This window comes from Giraffa tippelskirchi, chromosome 11 (assembly GCF_054371585.1).
Source record: "Giraffa tippelskirchi isolate mGirTip1 chromosome 11, T2T-mGirTip1v1.2.pri, whole genome shotgun sequence".
Taxonomy (NCBI): Eukaryota; Metazoa; Chordata; class Mammalia; order Artiodactyla; family Giraffidae; genus Giraffa; species Giraffa tippelskirchi.
The window spans coordinates 29,572,332-29,596,281 of NC_137285.1; the positions used below are offsets into that span (position 1 = coordinate 29,572,332).

The following is a 23,950-nucleotide window of genomic DNA, read 5'->3' on the forward strand; positions in this document are numbered from 1 at the left end:
AAACTATAGGGAACTATGGACAGTTTTCTGAGACTGCCCGCTGCTTGCCCCAGCCTGAGCCTCATGCCCACTGAGCCCCACTCACCCCACATGAGGGCAAGGGCTGCCACAGCTGAGGTGAGTGCTAGGTCATGAGAAGTGGAGATGGCTAAGACTTGGAGTGGCATCTGAATGGGGTGAAGGCAGCCCCAACTACTAATGATGACAGCAGGTCAGGAGTAATCTGAGACTCTGACTGGGGTTGCAACCACCACACCCCATGCTCTGACTCACACCAAGTGTCCACACCAGCTCCTCTTGGTCCAGCACTGCTAGGAGGAGGGGAGAGTACACGCTTAGTGGGACTGGAACCAGCTCAGACCAAACTTCAGGGCTTCTGTTCCAACAATTGGGGACATGCCTCTGCTCCCACTAAGGTGTGGTGGCCCCTGAGCAGTGGAGAAGTCCCAGCTCACACCTGGTTCTGACTCTAGCCCCTCTTTCTCCAGCCCCACCTCCTACCAATGTGATAACTGCCAGGACACCCTGGAGAAATGTGACTTATGCTCATGTCAGACCTAGCTGTCCCCCAAAGTCACTGGGCATATGCAGGCTGCATAGGAATTCTCCAACACAAGAACATCCTTCAAGACCAGGGTAGATAACTGTTTCATCTACCTATCTCTTTTCCCTAGAGACAGAGAAAGTTAAGCAGAATGAGAAGACAGGGAAGTTTGTTTCAATTAAAAGACCAGGAGAAAACCCCTAAAAAACAACTAATGAAAGAAATAAATAATTGTCATATAAACAGTTCTTAGTAATAAGAATATTCACTTAATTAGGGAAAATAATAAACAGTGAGAATTTTTAAGGGCTTAGAAACAAAGTGTATATAAAATAAACAGAACTAAAGAATACAATAACTGAAATGAAAAATACACTAGAAGGAATTGACAGCAGACTAGATGATACAGTAGAATGTGTAGGTGGTCTGGAAGAAAGAATAAAAGAAATCACCCAAAAAGAAAAATAAATGAGAACAGTTTAAGGGACCTCTGAGAGAACATTAAGCATTATTTATAGCCTAAAGTTCTCAGGAGAAAGAGATTGAAAATGTACTGGAGGATATTATGGCTGAAATTCCCCAAACCAGAAGGAAACTGATATTCAGGCATAGGAAGCACAAAGCACCCCAAACTGCTGCTACTGCTGCTGCTAAGTCGTTTCAGTCGTGTCCGACTCTGTGCGACCCCAGAGACGGCCGCCCACCAGGTTCCCCCGTCCCTGGGATTCTCCAGGCAAAAGTACAGGAGTGGGTTGCCATTTCCTTCTCCAATGCATGAAAGTGAAAAGTGAAAGTGAAATCGCTCAGTCATGTCCGACTCCCAGTGTGGGTCTGTTTGGGTTCATCTAGTTTTGCCTTCTCCAATCCCAAAGTAGATGAACCCAAACAGACCCACACTAAGACATAGAATTATTAAAATGGCAAAAGTTAAAGAGACAGTTCTAAAAGCAGCAAGAGAAAAAGTCGTATATGAAGGAAACCCCATAAGGTTATCAGCTAATTTTTCTGCAAAAACTCTGCAGGCTAGAAGGGACTGGCATGCTTTAGTTAAAATGCTAAAAGAGAAAAAACCTACAACCTAGGATACTCTACTCAGCAAGATTATCATTTAGAATTGAATGAGAGACAAAGAAGTTTTCAGACAAGCAAAAATTGAATTTGTCAGTATTAAACCAATCCTATAAGAAGTGTGAAAGGGTCTTCTCTAAGTGGAAAAGAAAAGGCTGGAATGGGAAGTAAGTATCTATAAGAAAGGAAAAAACATCCCACTAGTAAAGGGAAATATATAACAAAGTCTGAGGATCACCACTTAAATAAGCTAGTATGGAGATTTAAAAACAAAGAATTGTAAAATCATATATACTTCTTATACACTTCATATACACTTATTATAATTGCACTAAGAAGTGAAGGGATGAATGTGAAGGTGTTAAATATAACATGAAAAGACACAGTGTGTGTGAAGGGAGTAAAAAATGTTGATCTTTTAGAATGTGTTTGAACTTTAAATGACCAGTAGTTTGAAACAAATAGATATAGATCAACATCTGTGAACTTCATGGTAACCACAGATCCAAAACCTATTACTGAAACACAAAAACTAGATAGAAAGGAATGCAAGTACATCTCCAGACAGTCATTAAACCACAAGGGAGTAAAGTGAAAGTAGAAAAATAAAAAGAGAAAATGAGACAAAACAAAAACACAAAAGAAGTAACAAAATGGCAATAAGTACATAACTTTTCAGTAATCACGTAAATGCCAATGAACTAAATACTTCAATCAAAGGACATGGGGCAGCTGACTGAACAACAAAACCAGGCCCACCTATGTGCTGCTTACAGGAGTCTCATTTCAGAGCTAGACATACACAGACTGAAAGTGAGGAGATGTAAAAAGAAATTTATGCAAATAGAAATGACAAGAAGGTAGGTTTAGCAATCCTCATATCAGACAAAATACTTTTTTAAAAAAAGTCTATAACAAAAGCCAAAGAAGAGCATCATATAATGGCAAAGGGATCAATACAAGAAGAAGATATAACACTAGATATAATAAATATGGACTTAATACAGGAAAACATAATATATAATGCAAATATTAACAGACATAAAGGGAGAAATTGAAAATAATGAAATAATCATAGAGGATTTTAATGCCTCACTTGCTGCTGCTGCTAAGTTGCTTCAGTCATGTCACTTACATCCAGACAAAAAATAAATAAGGAAATAGTCAGACACAGAACACTTGGACTTAATGAATATCTATAGGACCTTCCATCCAAAAACAAGAAAAAAACATTCCCTTCAAGTGCACATGATATGCTCTCTAGGATAGATAACATAGTAGGCCACAAAACAAACATTCACAAATTTAAGAAAAGAGAAATTGCATCAACATTTTTCCTGACCATAATGGTATGAAACTAGAAATCTATTACAGGAAGAAAAATGAGAAAATTGATGCTTTCAAACTGTGGTACTGGAAAAGACCCTTGGACAGCAAGGAGATCAAACCAATCAATCCTAAGGAAAATCAACCCTGAATATTCATTGAAGGACTGATACTAAAGTTGAAGCTTCAATACTTTGGCCACATGATGAGAAGAGTCGACTCATTGGAAAAGACCCTGATGCCAGGAAAGATTGAAGGCAGGAGAAGAAGGGAGTAACGGAGATGAGATGGTTGGATGCCATTAGGGACTCAATGGACATGAGTTTGAGCAAAATCTGGGAGATAGTGAAGGACAGGGAAGCTTGGCATGATGCAGTCCATGGGACTGCAAAGAGTTGGACACAACTAAGTGACTGAGCAACTGCAAATCTGTTGCTTATCTACATGCACTAGTAAATAACTATCAGAAAGAGAAAGCATGAAGAGAATTCCATTTTGAATCAACTAAAAAAAGGTAGTGATAAACTTGACCAAGGAGGTGAAAAGACTTACACTCTGAAAAATATAAAACATTGATGAATAAAATTGAAGATAATACAAAGAAGTAGAAAGATATCTCTTGCTCTTGGATTAGAAAATTAATCTTGTTAAACGGCCATTATACCCAAACAATCTACAGACTTAATGCAATTCTTAGCAAAATACCCAGGTCATGTTTTACAAAACTAGAAGTCCCACATTGCCAAAGCAATCTTGAGAAAAAAGAACAAAGCTGGAAGCATTACATTCCCTGACTTCAGACTATACTCCAAATCTATAATAATGAAAACAGTACAGTACTGGCACAAAAGAAAGAAAGAAAGAAAGAAATATAGATCAGTGGAACAAGATAGAGAGCACATAGATAAATCCATGCACCTATGGTCACCTAATCTATGACAAAGGAGGCGAGAATATACAATGGAGGAAAAGTCTCTTCAAGAAATGCTACTGGGAAAACTGGACAGCTACCTATAAAAGAATGACAGAATATTCTTCAACACCATACAAAAATAAACTCAAAATAGATTAAAAGTGTAAATGTAAGACTTGAAATCATAAAACTCCTTGAAGAAAATGTAGGCAGAACATTGTTTAATGCAAATTGGAGCAATATTTTATTTTATTGGACTCCTAACACAATGCAAACAATAGGAAGAATAAACAAATAAGAACTAATTAAACTTAAATGCTTAATTAAAAGATAACTTACAGAGTGGGATAAATTATTTGCAAATACTCTGACTGACTAGGAGTTAATATGCAAAATATATAAACAACTCATACAACTCAATATCAGAAAACAACCTGATTTAAAAATGGGCAGAAGACATACAGAATAAGACATACAGATGGCCAATAGACACATAAAAATATGTGCAACATCACTAATTATCAGGAAAATGAAAATCAAACTGGAATAAGATATCACCTCACACGTGTCAGAATGACCATCACCAAAAAGTCTACAAGTAACAAATGCCGGATAGATGTGGAGAAGAGGGAACCCTTGAGCACTGTTGATGGGAATATAAATTGTTGCAGCCACTATAAAAATCAATATATAGGTTCCCCCAAACACCAAAAATAGCACTACTATGTGATTCAGCAATTCTACTCCTGGATATATTCCAAAGAAAATGAAAACACTGATTTGAAAAGACATATGCACCTTAATGTTCACAGCAGCATTATTTAAAATATCCAAGATATGGAAGTGACCTAAGTGTGTGTGCATTCATGCTCAGTCATATTCAGTTTGTTGCAACCCCATGGACTGTAGCCTTCAAGGCTCTTCTGTCCATGGAATTTTCCAGGTAAGAATACCAGCGAGGGTTGCCATTTCTTCCTCCAGGGGATCTTCCTGACCCAGCGATAGACCCAGCATCTCCTGCATCTCCTGCAATGCAGGCAGATTCTTTATCACTGAGCCACCTGGGAAGCCAGTCTAAGTGTCTATCAACAGACAAATGGATAGATGTCACACACACACACACACATACACACACACACACACACACACACACACTAAATATTACTCAGCCATAAAAGGAATGAAATATTTCCATTGGCAACAACATAGATGGACCTGGAGGGTAATATGATTTTTAGTGAAATAAGTCAGCCAGAGAAAGACAAATACTGTATGCTATCACTTATATTTGGAATCTAAAAAGTAAAACAAATGAACATATATAAAGAACAGAAACACACAGATATAGAGAACAAACTAGTTACCTGTGGGGAGAGAGAAGGGTGGAAGTCAAGATAAGTGTAAGGGGTTAAGAGATATAAACTATTATGTATAAAACAAGTAAGCAACAAGGAAATACAGTCATTATTTTAAAGTAACTTTAAATGGCTACTAAGTAAAGTGATCCCATCTTAATATTCTTTTTAGTATTCATGGCAATCTGTAGATTCAATGCAATCTCTATCAAAACACCAATGGCAGTTTTCATAGAACTAGAACAGATTAATTTTTGTATGGAAACAGAATAAATAATAAATAATAATAAATAAATTCAGAAAGTCCAAGAAAACTACATATGAGAAAATATTATTAGATTTAATGATTAAGAGATCTTAAGGAAGATTTCAATAGTAAAATTGGGGTCAATGTTTACAAGGACATTGTGCCAAAAACTGTGTGATAAAAGATGAGAGGGATTTTCTTTGGTCTCCAGATTTTCAGGTCAGGCTTGTTTGGTGATGCAGCTTTCACACAGACTTGTGCAGACTTCACACAAGCTGCAAAGCACAGTTCCTGCTTATGAAACAGACTACAGGTTTACCAGTCAATGGCAATTTATAAATGTAAAAAATGGTAAACAAAAACCATCAGGCTCTTTTATTCTCCCTTTCTACTAAATAATTATGCAAGGTTCTCCAGGCTGTATGGAATATGCTGCATTAGCAGCACCAATGAGCAGAATGACCTAAGAGAAAAAGATGTGAGTTGGATGCTCCATCAGCATTGTTATTGACTTTTATCATCTGGGCTTGTAATAAAAAGTAGAATAATCAGCAAATTACTTATACCCAAGAGATTATAATTTCTGCTGTTTGACCTAAAGTACCGGTAAAAAGGATTTGCCTTTGCTGAGTTTCTCAAAGTTGATATTAAATATATAATTAAAGGCGTACTCAGAGCATCTTTACCTAATATTTTATATTCAGCTTGGAATTTTAGGCATAAATACAATTCTAATGCTATTTAGCATAATAATTCAGAAGTTTATAATAGTGTTTATATACAGAGAGTAGTTATGAGGGTCATGAATCTAAATGTGAAATGGGGAGCTTTCTCTTCCTTCCTCTGCCTCCAGAGGTAACATGGGAGAAGGTGACTATATGGGGTGCAGTATTGTCTAACTCATTTTAATGCCACCTGCAGCAACATGGGTGGACCTAGAGATCATCATATTGAGTAAATAAGTCAGACAGAGAAGGAGAAATATCGTATGACATTTCTTATATGCGGAATCGGAAAAGAAATTATACAAATAAATTATTTACAAAATATACAGACTCACAGACTTAAAGAACTGTGAGTTGTTAGTGTTGCTGGGGAAGGATAAGGGGAAGGGATAGTTAGGGAGTTTGGAATGGACATGTACACACTGCTATATTTAAAATAAATAACCAGCAAAGACTTACAGTATAGCACACGGAACTCTGCTCAATGTTATATGTCAGTCTGGATGGGAGGGAAATTTAGAGGACATGGATGCGTGTATATGCATGACTGAGTCCCTTTGCTGTTCTCCTGAAACTATCACAACACTGTTAATCAGCTATTGTTGTTCAGTCGCTCAGTCGTACTGGAATCTTTGTAACTCCATGAACTGCAGTATGCCAGACTCCCCTGTCCTTCACTATCTCCCGGAGCTTGCTCAGACTCATGTCCATTAAGTCAGTGATGCCATCCAACCATCTCGTCCCCTGTTGTCCCCTTCTCCTCCTCCCTTCAATTTTTCCAAGCATCAGGGTCTATTTCAATGAGTTGCCTCTCTGCATCAGGTGGCCAAAGTATTGGAGCTTCAGCTTCAGCATCAGTCCTTCCAATGAATACTCAGGATTGATTTCCTTTAGGATTGACTGGTTTGATCTCCTTGAGGTCCAAGGGACTCTCAAGAGTCTTCTCCAATGCCACAGTTCAAAAGCATCATTTCTTTGGTGTTCAGCTTTCTTTATGGTCCAACTCTCACATTCACACATGACTACTGGAAAAACCATAGCTTTGACTGTATGCAAAATTTAAAAAAAATGAAAAAGAAAAAAAGAAATGTGTCTTTGAAACTGTTTCCAGAGCTATGATACATTACTTAAATATTGTCTTGATAGTAAGTCTTCCTTCTTTCAGGATAGATATGTTAGGGAAATGACTGAATTTTGGAGGATTACTAGGAAATAAGGTAGAGATGAAAATGAGTAATTTTGTTTCTAATCAAGGAGGAGTCCTTTCAAAGTAGAGCATTCATGTTCTTGTGTATTATGTTGGTGGGCTCTTCTATCAGTGCAGTATTGGGGAAAAAATCAGTATTATTAATAGCATGCAAACACTCTGATATTTTGGGAGTGGAGTGTTAGGAGCATAGCACTCAGTGTTTCATGTTGAAATGGTCTTGAAAATTGGGTAAACGAAACACTTTAGCTCAAGTCAACATTCTGACTGAGTCCTGGGTATAAATTGCGATGTCATCTTATCATGCTTGGGGACAGGGACAATGACAGACATGAGGTCAAGGGAGAGGAGTTGTGTCGGCTAAATGGGGCTCATTGTGTGTGTGGTAAAGGGACACCAAGAGAGGGAAAACCTAAAAAATAGAGGGTATGGGCAAGTGGACAATTGAATATGTGTCATGGGGAGATGAAGGACAAGGAGGGAGGCTGAGAGGTGGCTGAATAGTCAAGAGGGAGTGGCCATGGTTCTGCAATTATGGCCACTGGAAAATTAGCTGAACTGCCTGCACTTTTTTCACGTCCCTCCTGAGTTAGTGAATTGTCATTTCTGATGAAGTCTTGTGCAGCTTGTGCATATCGTTGGACCAGTGCCAGGTGTTTCCAGATGGTCATGATAACCAGGAGGTCCCTTGACAACTTACTCCAGAGTCTAAAACAAATGGAAAATGAAAGGTAATGGCTCCTTATTCAGACTGTGTATTCAAACACTGGCCTCTTTTACCGAGTGATTCACTGAGGTGGAGGAGGAAGCCTCATTAATAAATCATGTTGCCTGATATTCCTATAGTATTTAGGTGATATGCCAACACTTTGTAAGAAATGAATTAAAATAGACCCATAGAGAATTTTAGAGCAACTTCTCATTTTTATGTCTTGTGGAATCAACAATTTCTGAACAAGCTTGAGATTTAAGATATACGTGTCAGTACACATATATACGTGTGTAAAATAAATCATGGCAGAATTTGCCTAGAAGGGTTTTAATAGTGAAAGGGCTTTTTCATGCATGCAAGCAATGAGCAGAGTCAGACACATTAAAGGTGGTTTTCCAGTTCTGTACTCAGACAAGGACAGAACTATAAGTGTGAAAATGTCAGGAATCTTATCTTTGCTTTATGTTAAAGTTTTAAAATAAATGTAAATAAATACACACAGTTATTTTCTGAGATATATTAGTCTGTTGTGCAGAAAATCGGTAGTAAAGATGGCAATTGATACATTACACAGACCTAGACACATTATACAATGACATATTATACTTAAAATCCCAGAAAATGTCTTATGTTAGAAAGGCAGAAATGAGTTGAAGACTAATAAATATTTAAAGGAAAATAGGAATATTTGATGAATAAAGGCCACTCAAAAAAATAACCAATCTGGCTTTCCTTTCATTTCATATCACACAGTAGTCATTAGAAATTGTTGCTTATCATGTATTGATTGCCTGCAATTAGCTATTATAGTCTTTGGCGATTTTCTTATTTATGAAACAATGATCTTTACTTACAAAAATAAATAATACTCTTATTTATGAAACAAATCTACTTTTTCTATAGATCATTTATTTTCTGATTAAATTAAAGTGAAATATGATAGTATTGGCTTTATCCTTTAAATGAAGTTTAATCAATGTAAAAGGAAGTTTGGATAGCTGACTTCATATTTTGGATTGAAATAAACTTTGAAATTAAAAAACATCAGTTATTCATCCACTCAAAGCATGTAGTTGACCTGAATTTTTTGTCTTAAGTACTGGAGTGTGGTTTGTATTGTGTGTTGCAGGGGTTAGTCTTGGACAAAGGAACCCTACTTCTCAGAAAGATAGGATTAAATTTGTGTTTCAAAAACAGGGTGCTCGGGGCTGGTGCACCTGGATGACCTGGAGGGATGGGATGGGGAGGGAGGTGGGAGGGGGTTTCTAGAAGGGGAAAACATGTACACCCATGGTGGATTCATGTCAATGTATGGCAAAACAAATACAATATTGTAAAGTTAAAAAATAGATAAATAAACTAATTTAAAATAAAATTTACAAAAACCTTAAAAAAATTATTCTGGTGAAATTGTGGAGAATTGAATGAAAGGGGCATAATTGGATGAAGGAAGAACGCTGAGTAGGTATTCCACTAATCCTGGTGAGAAACACAACATTATCCATTAATAAAGAGTGTGGACTCTGAATCCCAACTGTTTGGGTTTTAATACAGCATCTCTCATTTACTAGATGTCTGACTGGTTGAGTCAGTTTATCTTCCTACATTTCAATTTTCTTATCAGCAATTTGGAAATAATAATAGCTCCTATTTTGAGGGTTATCAAGAGAAATAGGTAAGTTAATGTACCATGTCAGGCCACAGGGCAAGCACCAGGTATATAACATATGCTGTTAGTGAACTGGTTGGAGTAGAGAAAGACAGAAGTAGGCAGTAGGCTGCCTTTTTAGATGTGTTGATAGTTTCTTTCACTGTGCAAAAACTTTTAAGTTCGATATAGTCCCATAACCAGAATTATTTTTTAATGCTTTATAATTATTTGTATTTCTCAAATAGAGTGTTAAATAAGTCTTCATAAATTTGATGAACTATCAGCTCTCTATATGTTTTAATTCGTTGATTCTTTTGTATATTATATGAAATGACATTAGCTTCAAGCAAATGCATGCAATCATATGCCATTTTCAATGATTTATCTTTCTCTTTCCCCTGTTCTTCTAGTCTGCTCCCAGTTTTCAAGAGGAGTCTATGCTATTTTTGGATTTTATGACAAGAAGTCAGTAAACACCATCACATCATTTTGTGGCACACTCCATGTGTCCTTCATCACTCCCAGCTTCCCAACAGATGGCACCCATCCATTTGTCATTCAGATGCGACCAGACCTCAAAGGAGCCCTCCTCAGCTTGATTGAGTACTACCAGTGGGACAAGTTTGCCTACCTCTACGACAGTGACAGAGGTAAGTGACAATGCCTCTCTCTCTTTGTAATGGGTCAAGTTCAGTGCCCACGCATTATATTCATACTTACACAGGATGTTATAGAGCTGTGTGAGTATAGTCCAAGGGTGCGTGCATGCTTAGTAGCTTCAGTAGTGTCTGACTCTTTGTTACCCTATGGGCTATAGCCCACCAGTCTCCTCTGTCCATGGGATTCTCCAGGCAAGAATACTGGAGTGGGTTGCCACGCGCTCCTCCAGGGGATCTTCCCGACCCAGGGGTCGAACCTGTGTCTTCTCCATTGCAGGCAGATCGTTTACTGCTGAGCCACCCAGGAAGCCATAGTCCAAGGGTAACTTGGCTTAACTATGCTCTGAAAATGAAATGCAGTTTGAACTGGGAAGCATATTTAGAATAAAACAAGCAAATACATTGTGAATGTACAATTTATAGAGATAGATTGTGTTCACACAATGCCTGTATGTTCTGTTGTAATGTGAAAAGCCCTTTTCTGATATCAGCAGCTCAGACCCTAGGATCTATATTTCCAGTCCAAGGTGAGTAAAGTGACTCCTTGGAAACTAGTTTAAGTAAGATTTGAGTAAATATGCAAATAAGAACATCTAAAAAATGTATAAGTATTAAATATTTCCCCATGCAAAAGTTGTATCAGGCAAGGATGGTTGTTATTAACCTTGCTTTGTAATGAGATTCCTGAATCTTAGAGACATTGCAAGACTTTTTCATGATCCATTCATGTGTGGTTCACCTGAACTCAAGTCTTTTGACACCAAAGCTTTGTCACAAGTCTCTGTGGTTACTTATGAGGAGATGGTTTGGATTAGCATGCCAATTAGAGTCTAGGCTCATTATACTGGTTTTTATTTCCGGGATGAGGGCACTTGCTTTGTATTTCCCACATCATTTGTCCTGAAGTTTGGTATTAGCAGATCTGATTAACCTTACATGTCATAGAATTCTAGGTATTGCTAACCATTCCTGGGTCTGTGATTCAGCTTCAGTGGGTCTGTGTACTTCCTAAAATAGTATGAACGCTTTGTGCACATGATCATAGGTGATTTTTCTCAAAAGAGTGTCCACCACCAAATTCAGAATTATTGAGGATGACCATTGCCAAAATACCAGCCTGTTCAGGGAGCAGCGTGCTTTAAAGGTGGAAGGGAAAACCAGCAGCTTATTGCTACCAAGAGAAGGCACCTTGCTTTCCTGCAAAGACAGCTGAGCCGCAAGCCTGCCACCAGCCCTTCTCCAGGATCGGTTTGCAGACGTTGACTACATCAATCAGAGGCTGGTGTCAGGTTCTCTGTCCTGGTCTCCAGTCCTGAGAATGGGAACGCCCTGTGGGAAAGTCAGTCATCACTATACAAACTGAGCAAGTTTCTCCAGGCTTGGAGAAGGGAGAGCTTTGCTCTACCCATGGAGAGTGAAAAATCGAAACACAGAACTGTTTAAATACAGATTCCAGTGTGCTGGATTGTTCTGCAGTACCCTTCTTTTTCATGTGATAAAGGGCTTAGCATCTTGCCCCCTGCTTACTCTTCTGCTCTTGACCCCTCTTCCAGGATTTCTACCACCTAAACGACTTTCACTTCTAGCCACTCTTCTGTGTCCTTGTCAAGTCTCCAGGCCCATGTGCTCATCCTTCATCCTTCCACTTCTGTACTTGTTTCTCTTCAATCCATTCTCCATAAAGGAGCCAGAAACTTTGAATGCTTTTATTAATTTCTTTAAATATAGTCATTGCCTTATATCAGGGTGTAGTTGATTTACAATATTGTGTTAGTTTCAGGTGTACAGCAAAGTTCAGTTATACGTATACATATACCCACTCTTTCAGATTTTTTTCCAATATAGAATGTTATAGGATATTGAATCGAGTTCCCTGTGCCATACAGTAGGTCCTTGTTGTTTATTCTATATGTACTAGTGTGTGCATATTAGTCCCAAGCTTCTAATTTATCTCTCACTCTGTTTACCCTTTGGTAATCATAAGTTTGTTTTCTATGTCTGTGAGTCTGGTTCTGCTTTGTAAATAAGTTCATTTGTGTCATATTTTTAGATATCACTTTTTATAAGTGATATCATATGATATTTGTCTTTGTCTGACTTATTTCACTTAATATGATAATCTCTAGGTCCATCCATGTTACTGCAAATGGCATTATTTAATTTTTTGATGACTGAATAGTACTTCATTGTATATATATATATATATATACCACATCTTTATCCATTTTTCTGTACATGGACATTTAGGTAGTTTTCATATCATGGTTATTGTAAATAGTGCTGCAATGAACATCAGGGTCCATCTTTTTGAATTATGGTTTTCCCTGGATATATGCCCAGGAGTGGCTTCTCAGCTGGCTCAGTGGTAAAGAACCCACCTGCCGATGCAGGAGACACAAGCGATGTGGGTTCAGTCCCTGGGTTTGGGAAGATCCCCTGGAGGAGGAAATGGCAACCCACTTCAGTATTGTTGCCTGGAAAATTCCACAAGGATCCTGGTGGGTTACTGTCCATGGGGTTGCAAATAGTCTGACGCGACTAAGCGACTGAGCACAGCACATGCCCAGGAGTGGGATTGCTGGATCATATGGTAGCTCTGTTTTTTTACTGTTTTATATGCTTTTCTGGCCACATTGATCCCTTGCTTAATATACTCCAATGGCTCTTCATTATAATGAAGATAAAGTTAAAAATTACTAACATGACTTTAGGGTCTTATTAGTATCTGGTTCCTGCCCATTTATACTATAGTCTTGCTCATCTGCCAAGCTAAACCCATTTCACTAACATTCTTTCACTTTCTCAGAAGTACCAAACTCTTTCACCTCAGATCTCTGCACATTCTTCTAAATATTTCTGCTTAGGTCTCAGGTTATATAACATTCCCACAGAGATGCATTTAATATTATTATCTTCTCTCAAAGTAATCTCTTTTTTTCCTATAGTACTTATCACAATATATAATTAATATTGATGTTCATTCTTTCACCCAAGGATTAAACTTCTAGTCTGTTCTAGGAACTGTTTACTCACACAGATTTTAATCTTTTTATTTAAGATCTGGCTATACATCCAGGAAGCCAATGCCCTGGCAGTAACCACTACACTTAACTGTACATACAGTGCTTAAGATAATGCTGGAACAGAGTTGATAGTCAATAAATGGGGTTAATAAATGAATGAGTTGAACATCTGTGTGTTTTGAGATGATATTAGAACCTGAATCCTGCTTGCTAAATCAAAGGATCAGAGATGAATTCTCCTTACTTTTTGATGAGGTGGAAGGTGGCGTTTTATCTTTGGGGACACACTTCACCCTCTCTATGGCACCCTCTAGTTGACACTGAACTTTTGAGATAATTCAAGGAGACAACAGCTGATATAAATAGAAAAAGAGAAACTTTAGTATTTGAAGAGAGAAGAAAGACAAGCTCTGGGGAATAAAGGATCAGATGATGAGGATAGACTTATGTACTTGTGAAAAGAACCTGAGACATTTTAATGATTTTATTAACACTTTAGAAATATTGAATGAAATTGAAGCGATGAGATAATCTCTGATCATTAAATTATACAAATTGATTTGAGGTCAAGTGCAGCCATGGAGAGGTCACTGTTAGAGTGATATTATTAAGTAATTGTATATTAAAGCCAGAATTGACTTTGTGGATACATTTTCAAGTTATTTTCAAATGGATACTTATGTTTTAATATGAAGAGTATTACACTGGCCTTTTATCAGAATCTGTTTTCAGAGATAAATGTGTAAGACTCAAAATACTGGCAAAAGACTTAACCTTCATGTAATGTTCTACTTGTCTTACAGAAATGGGATGCTTGCTCTCTGATTTTTCCTTATTAATAACAATTGTTATAGCTTTGCTGTTGTATCACATTTTAAAATGGTTATTCATACATTTATGTCATGTTTTGTTCCCCTGCCCCACCAACTGTAGACAAAGGAGGACAAATATGCATCCTGATCTTTGTGTAGATCTTTGACTATTTTAGGATTACTTGTGATTGGGGTGCCATGTGACCGCTTAGAACTGCTGGAGTCTTCTCTTTATCCAAGTTATGTGACAGCAGCCTGGAACTCCTTGTTACCCCAGCATCCTTCCTAAAGCTCCAGAAAGAGTAGCTAGATGGATCTTCAACATATTTGAGCTATAGAGTAATGGGGTTACCTATATTAATGCATTCAATATACGTTTTTCTTTGGATACATATGTACTAAATTTGAACCAGAACTTGCTCAAAATGTGGTTTTTATTTATTGGGTTAGTATTGATAAAGTAAGGTAATACATTTCTGTAGACAGTAGGTAAAACCAGAACTAATGATTTATAACTTGGTTTTAATTTTGAACCATACTGTTTTTCCCTGAAGGAAAGGCACGTTGATTCCAGTTCTAAAAAGGCACCATGCATAGAATAAAAATGCTTCCAAATTACAAATTTCTTTTACCATGTTCCTGAGAAAGTCAGAGGGGGAAATATATATTAATCTAATCTGGTCTAGGCATGCTGCTTTGATTTAGTAATCATAAATATTAATTTCTGTGCTTGAAAGATGAATAGGGGTAGTGAATTTTAAATGGAACAAAGAAAATATTTTTAAGAAAAAAGACATGGTCTGAATGAAATAGAACTATTTTCAGTAGTCATTTTTAATCCCACCCGTTAATGTGAAAACTCAGATATTTATGGGGCTTCCTAGGTGTCACTACTGGTAAAGAACCCGCCTGCCAATGCAGGAGACATAAGAGACACAGGTTCGATCCCTGAGTTGGGAAGATCCTCTGGAGAAGGAAATGGCAACCCACTTCAGTCTTCTTTCCTGGAGAATCCTGTGGACAGAGGAACTTGGCAGTCTACAGTCCATAGGGTCTCACAGAGTTGGACACAACTCAAGTGACTCAGCACGCATGCAAGACATTTAGACTTCACTTGTTTGGGGGCTGCAGGTTTTTCTATAACTTTGTCACAGTATTATGAACACTAGCTCAAGATAAGCCTGTTAACTGCTTCTAGTAATACTTGGAGAGAAGATTTAGGGAGATTGTCAGTTTATGAATAGGTTATACAGCTATAACTAATCCAGCAACAGTTAAGCACAGGAAGATGTAATACAGTAAAGAAATAAGTAACAGTACTTTAGCCATTCTTTCTTCTTTCCAGAAATCTGAGCATTTAGTATAGAACTTAATTTTAGAGTTCTATAATATTCTTGAGGTTTTTCAGAATATATTTTAAGTGCATTTATTTGATAGAACAATTAATTTTCCAGATTTTTTCTATTTGTAGATGAACAATTGTGTATCTCAAATTTTCTTTGTCTTAAGCAATGAAATAGTAAGAGATTAAGCCAGGATTTATATATCCTGATTTAGTGGTACAGATACCAGTCGAATAACCAGCTACTAAAAGTTTTAAACAAACCAATATTTATATAGAATTCCCATTGTTCATACAAGTTTATATTCTGAATTAAGGGATGAATGTATTTATAAAGATACTTCTAAGCTAGTTTGTGTGGAAGGGAAAGAGGTAATACTTCTATGACATATAGATCACCACCCATGATATGATTATTTAAGGTGTGCAAAAAGAGAATTTTTATTTGTGCTTTTATATAATAGCTTCAAATACTAAGTATAAAAAAGCAAAATAATGTATTTAAATTATGGCAGAGAGGTCTTGGGTTGGGTGGGTTTAATAGCTTTCTTTTTGGAGTACAGTTGTTTTACAATGTTGTGTTAGTTTCTAGTGTGCAGCAAAGTGAATCAGCTTCACATTCACATACATTCCCTCTTCTTTTGGATTTCCTTCCCATTTAGGTCACTGCAGAGACTGTCAAACAGAGTGAAGTAAGTCAGAAAGGGGAAAACAAATACTGTATATTAATGCCTGTGGAATCTAGAAAGATGGTGTAGATGATCTTACTTGCAAAGCAGAAATAGAGACATCGGTGTAAAGAACAAACATATGTATACTAAGGGAGAAAAGGGGGATATAAAATGAATAGGGAGACTGGGATTGACACATATACACTATTGATATTATGTATAAAATAGATAACTGATGAGAACCTGCCGTATAGCACGGGGAACTTATTCAGTGCTCTGTGGCGACCTGAATGGGAAGAAAGTCCAAAAGGAAAGAAATATACCTGTGTGTGGGCTTCCCTGGTGGCTCAGTGGTAAAGAACCAGCCTGAAATGCAGGAGATGCAGGTTCAATCCATGGGTCTAGAAGATCCCCTGGAGGAGGGCATGGCAACCCACTCCAGTATTCTTGCCTGAAGAATCCCATGGTCTGAGGAGCCTGGAGGGCTACCGTCCATGGGGTCACAAAGAGTCAGAGACTACTGAAGTGACTTAGTGCACACACATGCATATGTCTATGTAAAACTGATATATAGTTTTTAAAGAGGTAACAAAGGAGAGTCACATCATGATTGGAATGTGAAAAGGTAGGATCTTGACAGTGGAAAAAGTTTAGAAAATTAGCTTTCTTTTTTTCCTACTAGAAAAGAAAACTGAATGAACTTAATAACTGTTTTCAAGCACATTAATAGCTATCGAATTGATTCTGATGACCAACTGTGGTACTGTCCTCACTGATGATGAAAATCAAGAGAAGGACTTGAATTACATCCTGGAAGGATTGTGTCTCTTGTGCTTCCTGCATTGGCAGGTGATTCTTTACCACTGTGCCAAGTGGGAGACCTGGCTATTTATTTACAGTGAATGGAAATCATAGGTGATCCCCCAATTTTTTAAAAAAGTCTTACCATTAATATATTTTTTACAATGGCATGTAGTCGCTATTTAAATTATCCCTTGAGAAAACCTTGTTTATTTTAATTTTGTTTTTATTGTTGTTACAAGACCAAATGAAGGAAACTGAGTTTGTTGTTTTGCCCCAAAACTCCACACAATTCATTTTAAGTTTAATTTATGGTTCTACTTTTCAATTTGAAATGGAAGTAAATTATTTTTAAATTTCATTATGAAATATTTTAAATAATAGCAAGGATAGAATAATATGGAGACCCTCCGGGACCCTTAACCCAACGTTATTAATGACTGATCAGAGGAATGTCATTTTATCCCTATCCTTCTGCCCTTCACCATTATTTTCAAGCAGATAATTCACATCCTGTTATTTCATCTGTAAATATTTCAGTTTGTATTTTGAAAGAATAATTCTCTTGGTTTAAATATAACCACAGTAGTATTATCATATATAAGCAAGTTAACATTAATTTGTTTCTAACATCATCTGCTTTTTTACAGTTTGAATCAGGATAAAAATGAGCCCCATATATCCAGTTGGTTAACATACCTCTTAAGCCTTTTGAAAGGTGATATAGTTTCCCCACATCTGTCAGTCAGTTCAGTTGCTCAATCATGTCCCACTCTTTGCGACCCCATGAACTACAGCATGACAGCCTTCCCTGTCCTTCACCATCTCCAGGAGCTTGCTCAAATGCATGTCAGTTGAGTTGGTGATGCCAGCTCATCCTCTGTCGTCCCATTCTCCTTCTGTCTTCAATCTTTCCCAGCATCAGGGTCTTTTACAATGAGTCAGTTCTGCACATCAGGTGGCCAAAGCATTGGAGCTTCAGCTTCAGCGTCAATCCTTCCAATGAATATTCAGGACTGATTTCCTTTAGGGTTGACTGTTTGGTCTCCTTGCAGTACAAAGGACTCTCAAGAGTCTTCTTCAACACCACAGTTCAAAAGTATCAATTCTTCAGTGCTCAGCTTTCTCTGTGTCCAAATCTCACATCCATACATGACTACTAGAAAAATCATAGCTTTGACTATACGTACATCTGTCAGAATCCTAATGTCTCTGCTTTTTAATATGCTATCTAGATTTGTCATAGCTTTTTTTCCAAGGAGCAAGTGTGTTTCAGTTTCATGGCTGCAGTCACCATCTGTAGGGATTTTGGAGCCCAAGAAAATAAAGTCTGTCACTGTTTCCATTGTTCCCCCATCTATTTGCCATGAAGTGATGGGACAGGATGCCATGACCTTAGTTTTTTGAATGTTGAGTTTTAAGGCAACACTTTCACTCTCCTCTTTCACTTTCATCAAGAGGCTCTTTAGTTCCTCTTTGCTTTCTGCCATAGTGTGGTGTCATCTGCATATCTGAGGTTATTGATATTTCTCCCAGCAATCTTGATTCCAGCTTGTGCTTCATCTAGCCTGGCATTTTGTATAATGTACTCTGCATATAAGTTAAATATGCAGGGTGGCAATATACAGACTTGGCATACTCCTTTCCCAGTTTGGAACCCAGTCCATCGTTCCATGTCTGGTTCTAATTGTTGCTTCTTGACCTGCATATGGGTATCTCAGGAGACAAGTAAGGTCTGGTATTCCCATCTGTTGAAGAATTTTCCACAGTTTGTTGTGATCCACACAATCAAAGCTTTAGAGTAGTCAATGAAGCGTGAAAGTGAAAGTTGCTCAGTCCTGTCTGTCTCGTTGTGACCCCATGGACTATACAGTCTATGGAATTCTCTAGGTCAGAATACCGGAACAGGTAGCCTTTCCCTTCTCCAGGGGATCTTCCCAACCCAGGAATTGAACCCAGGTCTCCTGCATTGTAGGCAAATTCTTTACCAGCTGAGCCACAAGGGAAGCCCAAGAATACTGGAGTGGTTAGCCTATCCCTTCTCCAGGGAATCTTCCCGACCCAGGAATTGAACCCAGGGTCTCCTACATTGCAGATGAATTCTTTACCAACTGAGCTATCAGGGAAGCCCAATGAAGCGAAGTAGATGTTTTTCTGTAATTCTGTTGGTTTTTCCATGATCCAGTGGATATTGGCAATTTGATCTCTGGTTTCTCTGCCTTTTCTAAATCCAGCTTGAGCATCTGGAAGTTTTTGGTTCATGTACTGTTGAAGCCTCGCTTGGAGAATTTTGAGCATTACTTTGCTAGTGTGTGAGATGGGTGCGATTTTGTGGTAGTTTAAACATTCTTTGGCATTGCCTTTCTTCGGAATTGGAATGAAAACTGACATTTTCCAGTCCTGTGGCCACTGCTGAATTTTCCAAATTTGCTGGCATATTGCAAACTTTGTGTGCAGCACTTTCACAGCATCATCTTTTAGGATTTGAAATAGTTCAGCTGGAATTCCATCACCTCCACTAGCTTTGTTCATAGTGATGCTTCCTAAGGCCCACTTGACTTTGCATTCCAGGATGTCTGGCTCTAGGTGAGTGATCACACCATCATGATTATCTGGGTCATTAAGATCCTTTTTGTATAGTTTTTCTGTGTATTCTTCCCCCCTCTTCTTAGTATCTTCTGCTTCTCTTAGGTACATAATGTTTCTGTCCTTTATTGTGCCCATCTTTGCATGAAATGTTCCCTTGGTATCTCTAATTTTCTTGAAGAGATTCTTGCAGTTTGGAATTTGATGATTGCACCACTGTGGCATTTAACACATTGCCTATATTGCCACTGTTATCTTGATTCATTAATTTACTCGGTGTTACAAGATTGGTTATAAGTTTGAATCTGTATTATTTCATCATTTATTAGCTGGATTTTTTTCCAAAAATAAAAACCTCCTTTAATTATCACCCTGAGTAGAGTTCATATAGGAAAGACAGGATAAAAGCTTGTTTATTTTCCTTTATTTATGAGTTTTCAAAATAATTACTTGGCTCCTTTCAAAAAGCCATTAAATGGCATCTTTCAAAGGCAAAAACATGTTTTTATTAACTGCCATTGCTAATTTATGGATTTTAAAAACGTATATACTTAAGTCTTTTGTAGATATTATTCTTACTGATGTTCACATTGCCTCATCTTTATTTAAAGTGATTCTTCTCAAATTGGTTTCTGAGTCTTTGACCCAGTGCTGGTAGTTTTGCAGTGTTTCCTTGCTTTATGGTATAACAAGATGTTCTAGACCCTTCTTAAATATCCTTGGCCAGTATAGAATCAGTAAAAACTTTAACAGTATTTTCCAGGATCAGGTAATTTTTAACAAGATTTAGAATGCACATATTTTTTTGTAGATTTACATAAAGTTTAGTATATGAATAAAGCTTTTAGAGTCATGTGATTACATTGGGTAAGTCCCACATTCTATGGATAAAAGAGGATCAATAGTCTTGTCTGTCTGGAATAAGGAAGATGATGTGAGGAGACCTGAATTCTTTTTGGAGCCTTGATTTTTATTGTTCATTAAGCTCTTTGTAGAAGTGCTGAATTTGTGTTGGCTATGAAGAGTTGAAGTAACATGAAAGACACGTTTATATACTGGTTTTCCAAATGTTAAATGGCAGAATTAACTTTAAGAAAGACGTTCCCAAAGTGTTCCTCCTCCAAATACTACATATGAGGTAGTGTGTGAACAACTAAAAATAAAAATACCATTTTCTAAGTTGTATGATGCTATAAGTGGTTACTAGTAGCAGAGTGGTCTCACATTTGGGAAGTTAAGTAAATGTAACGAATATGTGTGAGAAATCTGGCTGCCCATCTGGTTAAGAAGTGAGCATGTGATTTCTGCAGCATTAGTCCCAATAACACACAAAAAAAATCATATAACAGAAAGCTGAGGAAGAAAATAACAACTGCTCACTAGAAAACAATAGGAGGAAATAGAGTCTCAGAGATGATTGGCTTTTAGGCTCACAGAGACCCACCTAGACTAATCTCACTGAAAACAGACTCAGCCTCTTCAGGATAATAATGTGAAACAGAGTGTCATAGATAAACAAATATTACTTTTCCATTCTGTACAAGAAAGAATGGAATGTCTTTTTATTTTGTTAAAGCCAGAGATAGAGACTTTCCCAGTCCAGTGGTCAAGACTTCACCTTCCAATGCAGGACATGTGGGTTCAATACGTGGTCAGGGAGCTAAGATTACACATGCCTTGAAGCCAAAAAAACAGAATATAAACAACAGAAGCAATACTGTAACAAATTAAATAAAGACTTTAAAAATGGTGCACATTAAAAAAAAATCTTAAAGCAAAAACAAGTAAACCAACAACAACAACAAAAAACCAGAAATAGGGAATTCCCTGGCAGTCCAGTGGTTATGACTGGTGCTTTTACAGACTGCCAAGGGTGCAGATTCAAACCCTCCTAGGAGGACCTAGATCTCGCACGCTGCGTAGTGTGGCCAAAACAAACAAGACAAGACAAAACAGAACCCCAAAGTATTAAAAAAAACAACAACACACTTTGGTACTATTCAGAGGAAGATAGTTGAGAAAAGGGGGCCGAAAGAAACAGGTGTGGTTTTCCTCCAACTATGACTCTTTCCATCAAAACAATGGCAGTTAGAGGAAAGAGCTTTTGATGTAAAGCGGAAATAAATAGATGTTGATAAGGATTTTAGCTGTAGCTTTTTAAAGGTGTCAACATCCCCTTAACTGCACAAAAATATCAGCCTTCAAAATATATTTGCTGTCAGTTTCCCAGCACGGTTCTGTGTTTCTCCAGCCTCCTCATAGCCCCACGTCTCTGTCTTCCTAGGCTTGTCCACCCTGCAGGCCGTGCTGGATTCTGCGGCCGAGAAGAAGTGGCAAGTGACTGCCATCAACGTGGGGAACATTAACAACGACAAGAAAGATGAGACCTACCGCTCCCTCTTCCAGGATCTGGAGCTAAAAAAGGAGCGGCGTGTCATCCTGGACTGTGAGCGGGACAAAGTCAACGACATCGTAGACCAGGTTGGCTCCTCTGTTTCCTAAGGCACCAAATTTAGAGGGTGCGCGCAGCGTCAGCGTTTGCAGAATGTGTGTGTGAGATGCTGGCGCAGCAGTTTTTGACGGTTTAGGGAGGATACAGCACGGATCATCAGTTAGATTATCTCTGGCTTCAGTGAGCAATAGCAGGGGTTCCTCAACAATGCTGACATATCACACTAATCATTTCATTACATATATTCAGTACATGATTCCTGGCTCCATGTTGTGTATGGTAATTGTCCTAAACTTCAGTATTTTGAAATAGAAATTTAAAATTCAATTCCTTTGAACTTTTTAGAGATAAAGAAACAGATACATATTAAGTGAAAATAAGTCTAGGTCCTAAGGGAAAAGTAAGTAAAATATGAATTCTTTGGCAAGACATGAAGGATCAAACATTTAGGATACAATGTGGTATGCTAAACCTGGGTTGTTGTCTGAATGGGTTTAGGTCTTCAGAAAGAACAGGTGATTATTTTTCCAAGAAGAAATTTTTTCCTCCTAGTATGTAGGTTTTGTGTCACTTATGAAACTATTAATCTATGAAAATAAAATACATAGGAGAGATATACTTTGTCCTTTCTGTTTGAGAAGTAAACTAGATGTAGTAATTTGCAATATTTTAAAGAATAACATGATACCAGAGATATAGATGCTTTATCTGTGCTCTTCACATGATTTTTCTTTCAAAATTTCAGGTCTTTCAGAATACGACAGCCATGTAGTGATATTCAAGGGATAGAAATAAAGTCATTTATGTTATACAAATAGGGGGTGACCAGGGGTGGTGGTGAAAAGCATCAGGATTTACTGACTGAAGTCTCCTCCACTGGAATCTGCTTCTTTTTCAACTGAAAATGTTTATTTATATTTTCCTTAGAATAATGATATATATATATATATTCATTTATATGTTATTTACATATATAAATGAATATATATAAAATTATTCCTTGGAATAATATAGGATTGGAAATAAAATATGCAGTTTCCTATCCATTTATTGTCTCTCTAGGCTTTGAAGAGAAAATTAGATCCATTAATCCATATAACACAAAGCATTTTGCAAATGTAAATATTGATGAAGCCTTAATTGATCTACAATAATACAAGGCCTAAGATATACAAAATAGATTTCTCGTGAAATATTGAATAAGTGAATAAAACTAGCTTGTTATAAGGAAGAACCAAATGTTGTATGTCAGAGAAGTGAACATATCAGTAGAACAGTCTTAATTCTTATCTTGGGATGTGAGACTGGGATTGTTTCTAACCTGAAGTCCTCTTGTTCAAATGTGACCTCAATGACTCATTTGAATTTCAGAAGAGATTCTCATTAAAACTGCATTTTAATAATAGTCATTAGTTTTTGCTTTTAAAAATTTATGTATGCATGACTCATCATAATACAGGTTGGTGAAAGCCTATAAGAAAATATTTCTTTCAAAACCAGAAGAGAGAAACTATGAGAGCAACTGGGAATATATGGAATGGAACTTCTTAAAATTTATTTTATCGGAGTATAGTTGATTTACAATGTTAGCTAGTTTCTCTTGTACAGCAAAGTGATTCAGTTATATATATCTGTATCTATATCTATGTATATATATATACATTCTTTCTCATATTCTTTTCCATGATGGTTTATCACAGAATATTGAATAGACTTCTCTGTGCTATACAATAGGACTTTGTTGTTTATCCATTCTATATATAATAGTTTGAATTTGCTAATCCCCAAATCCCAGTCCTTCACTCCCTCATCTCTCCCCCTTGGCAACCACAAATCTGTTCTCTATGTCTGTGAGT

At 37.2% G+C, this 23,950-nt stretch overlaps 1 protein-coding gene across 2 annotated transcripts in view; it reads left to right on the plus strand.

Annotated features, from left to right (window-relative positions):
• Positions 1-23,950, plus strand: part of GRIA2 (glutamate ionotropic receptor AMPA type subunit 2) — a 172,796-nt gene that overhangs the window by 79,842 nt on the left and 69,004 nt on the right. For both annotated transcript variants that reach the window (XM_081539063.1, XM_081539064.1), the window contains exons 3-4: positions 10,159-10,398; positions 21,927-22,123. In XM_081539063.1, the coding sequence (XP_081395189.1) occupies positions 10,159-10,398; positions 21,927-22,123 (437 nt within the window). The remainder of the gene's footprint in view (positions 1-10,158; positions 10,399-21,926; positions 22,124-23,950) is intronic.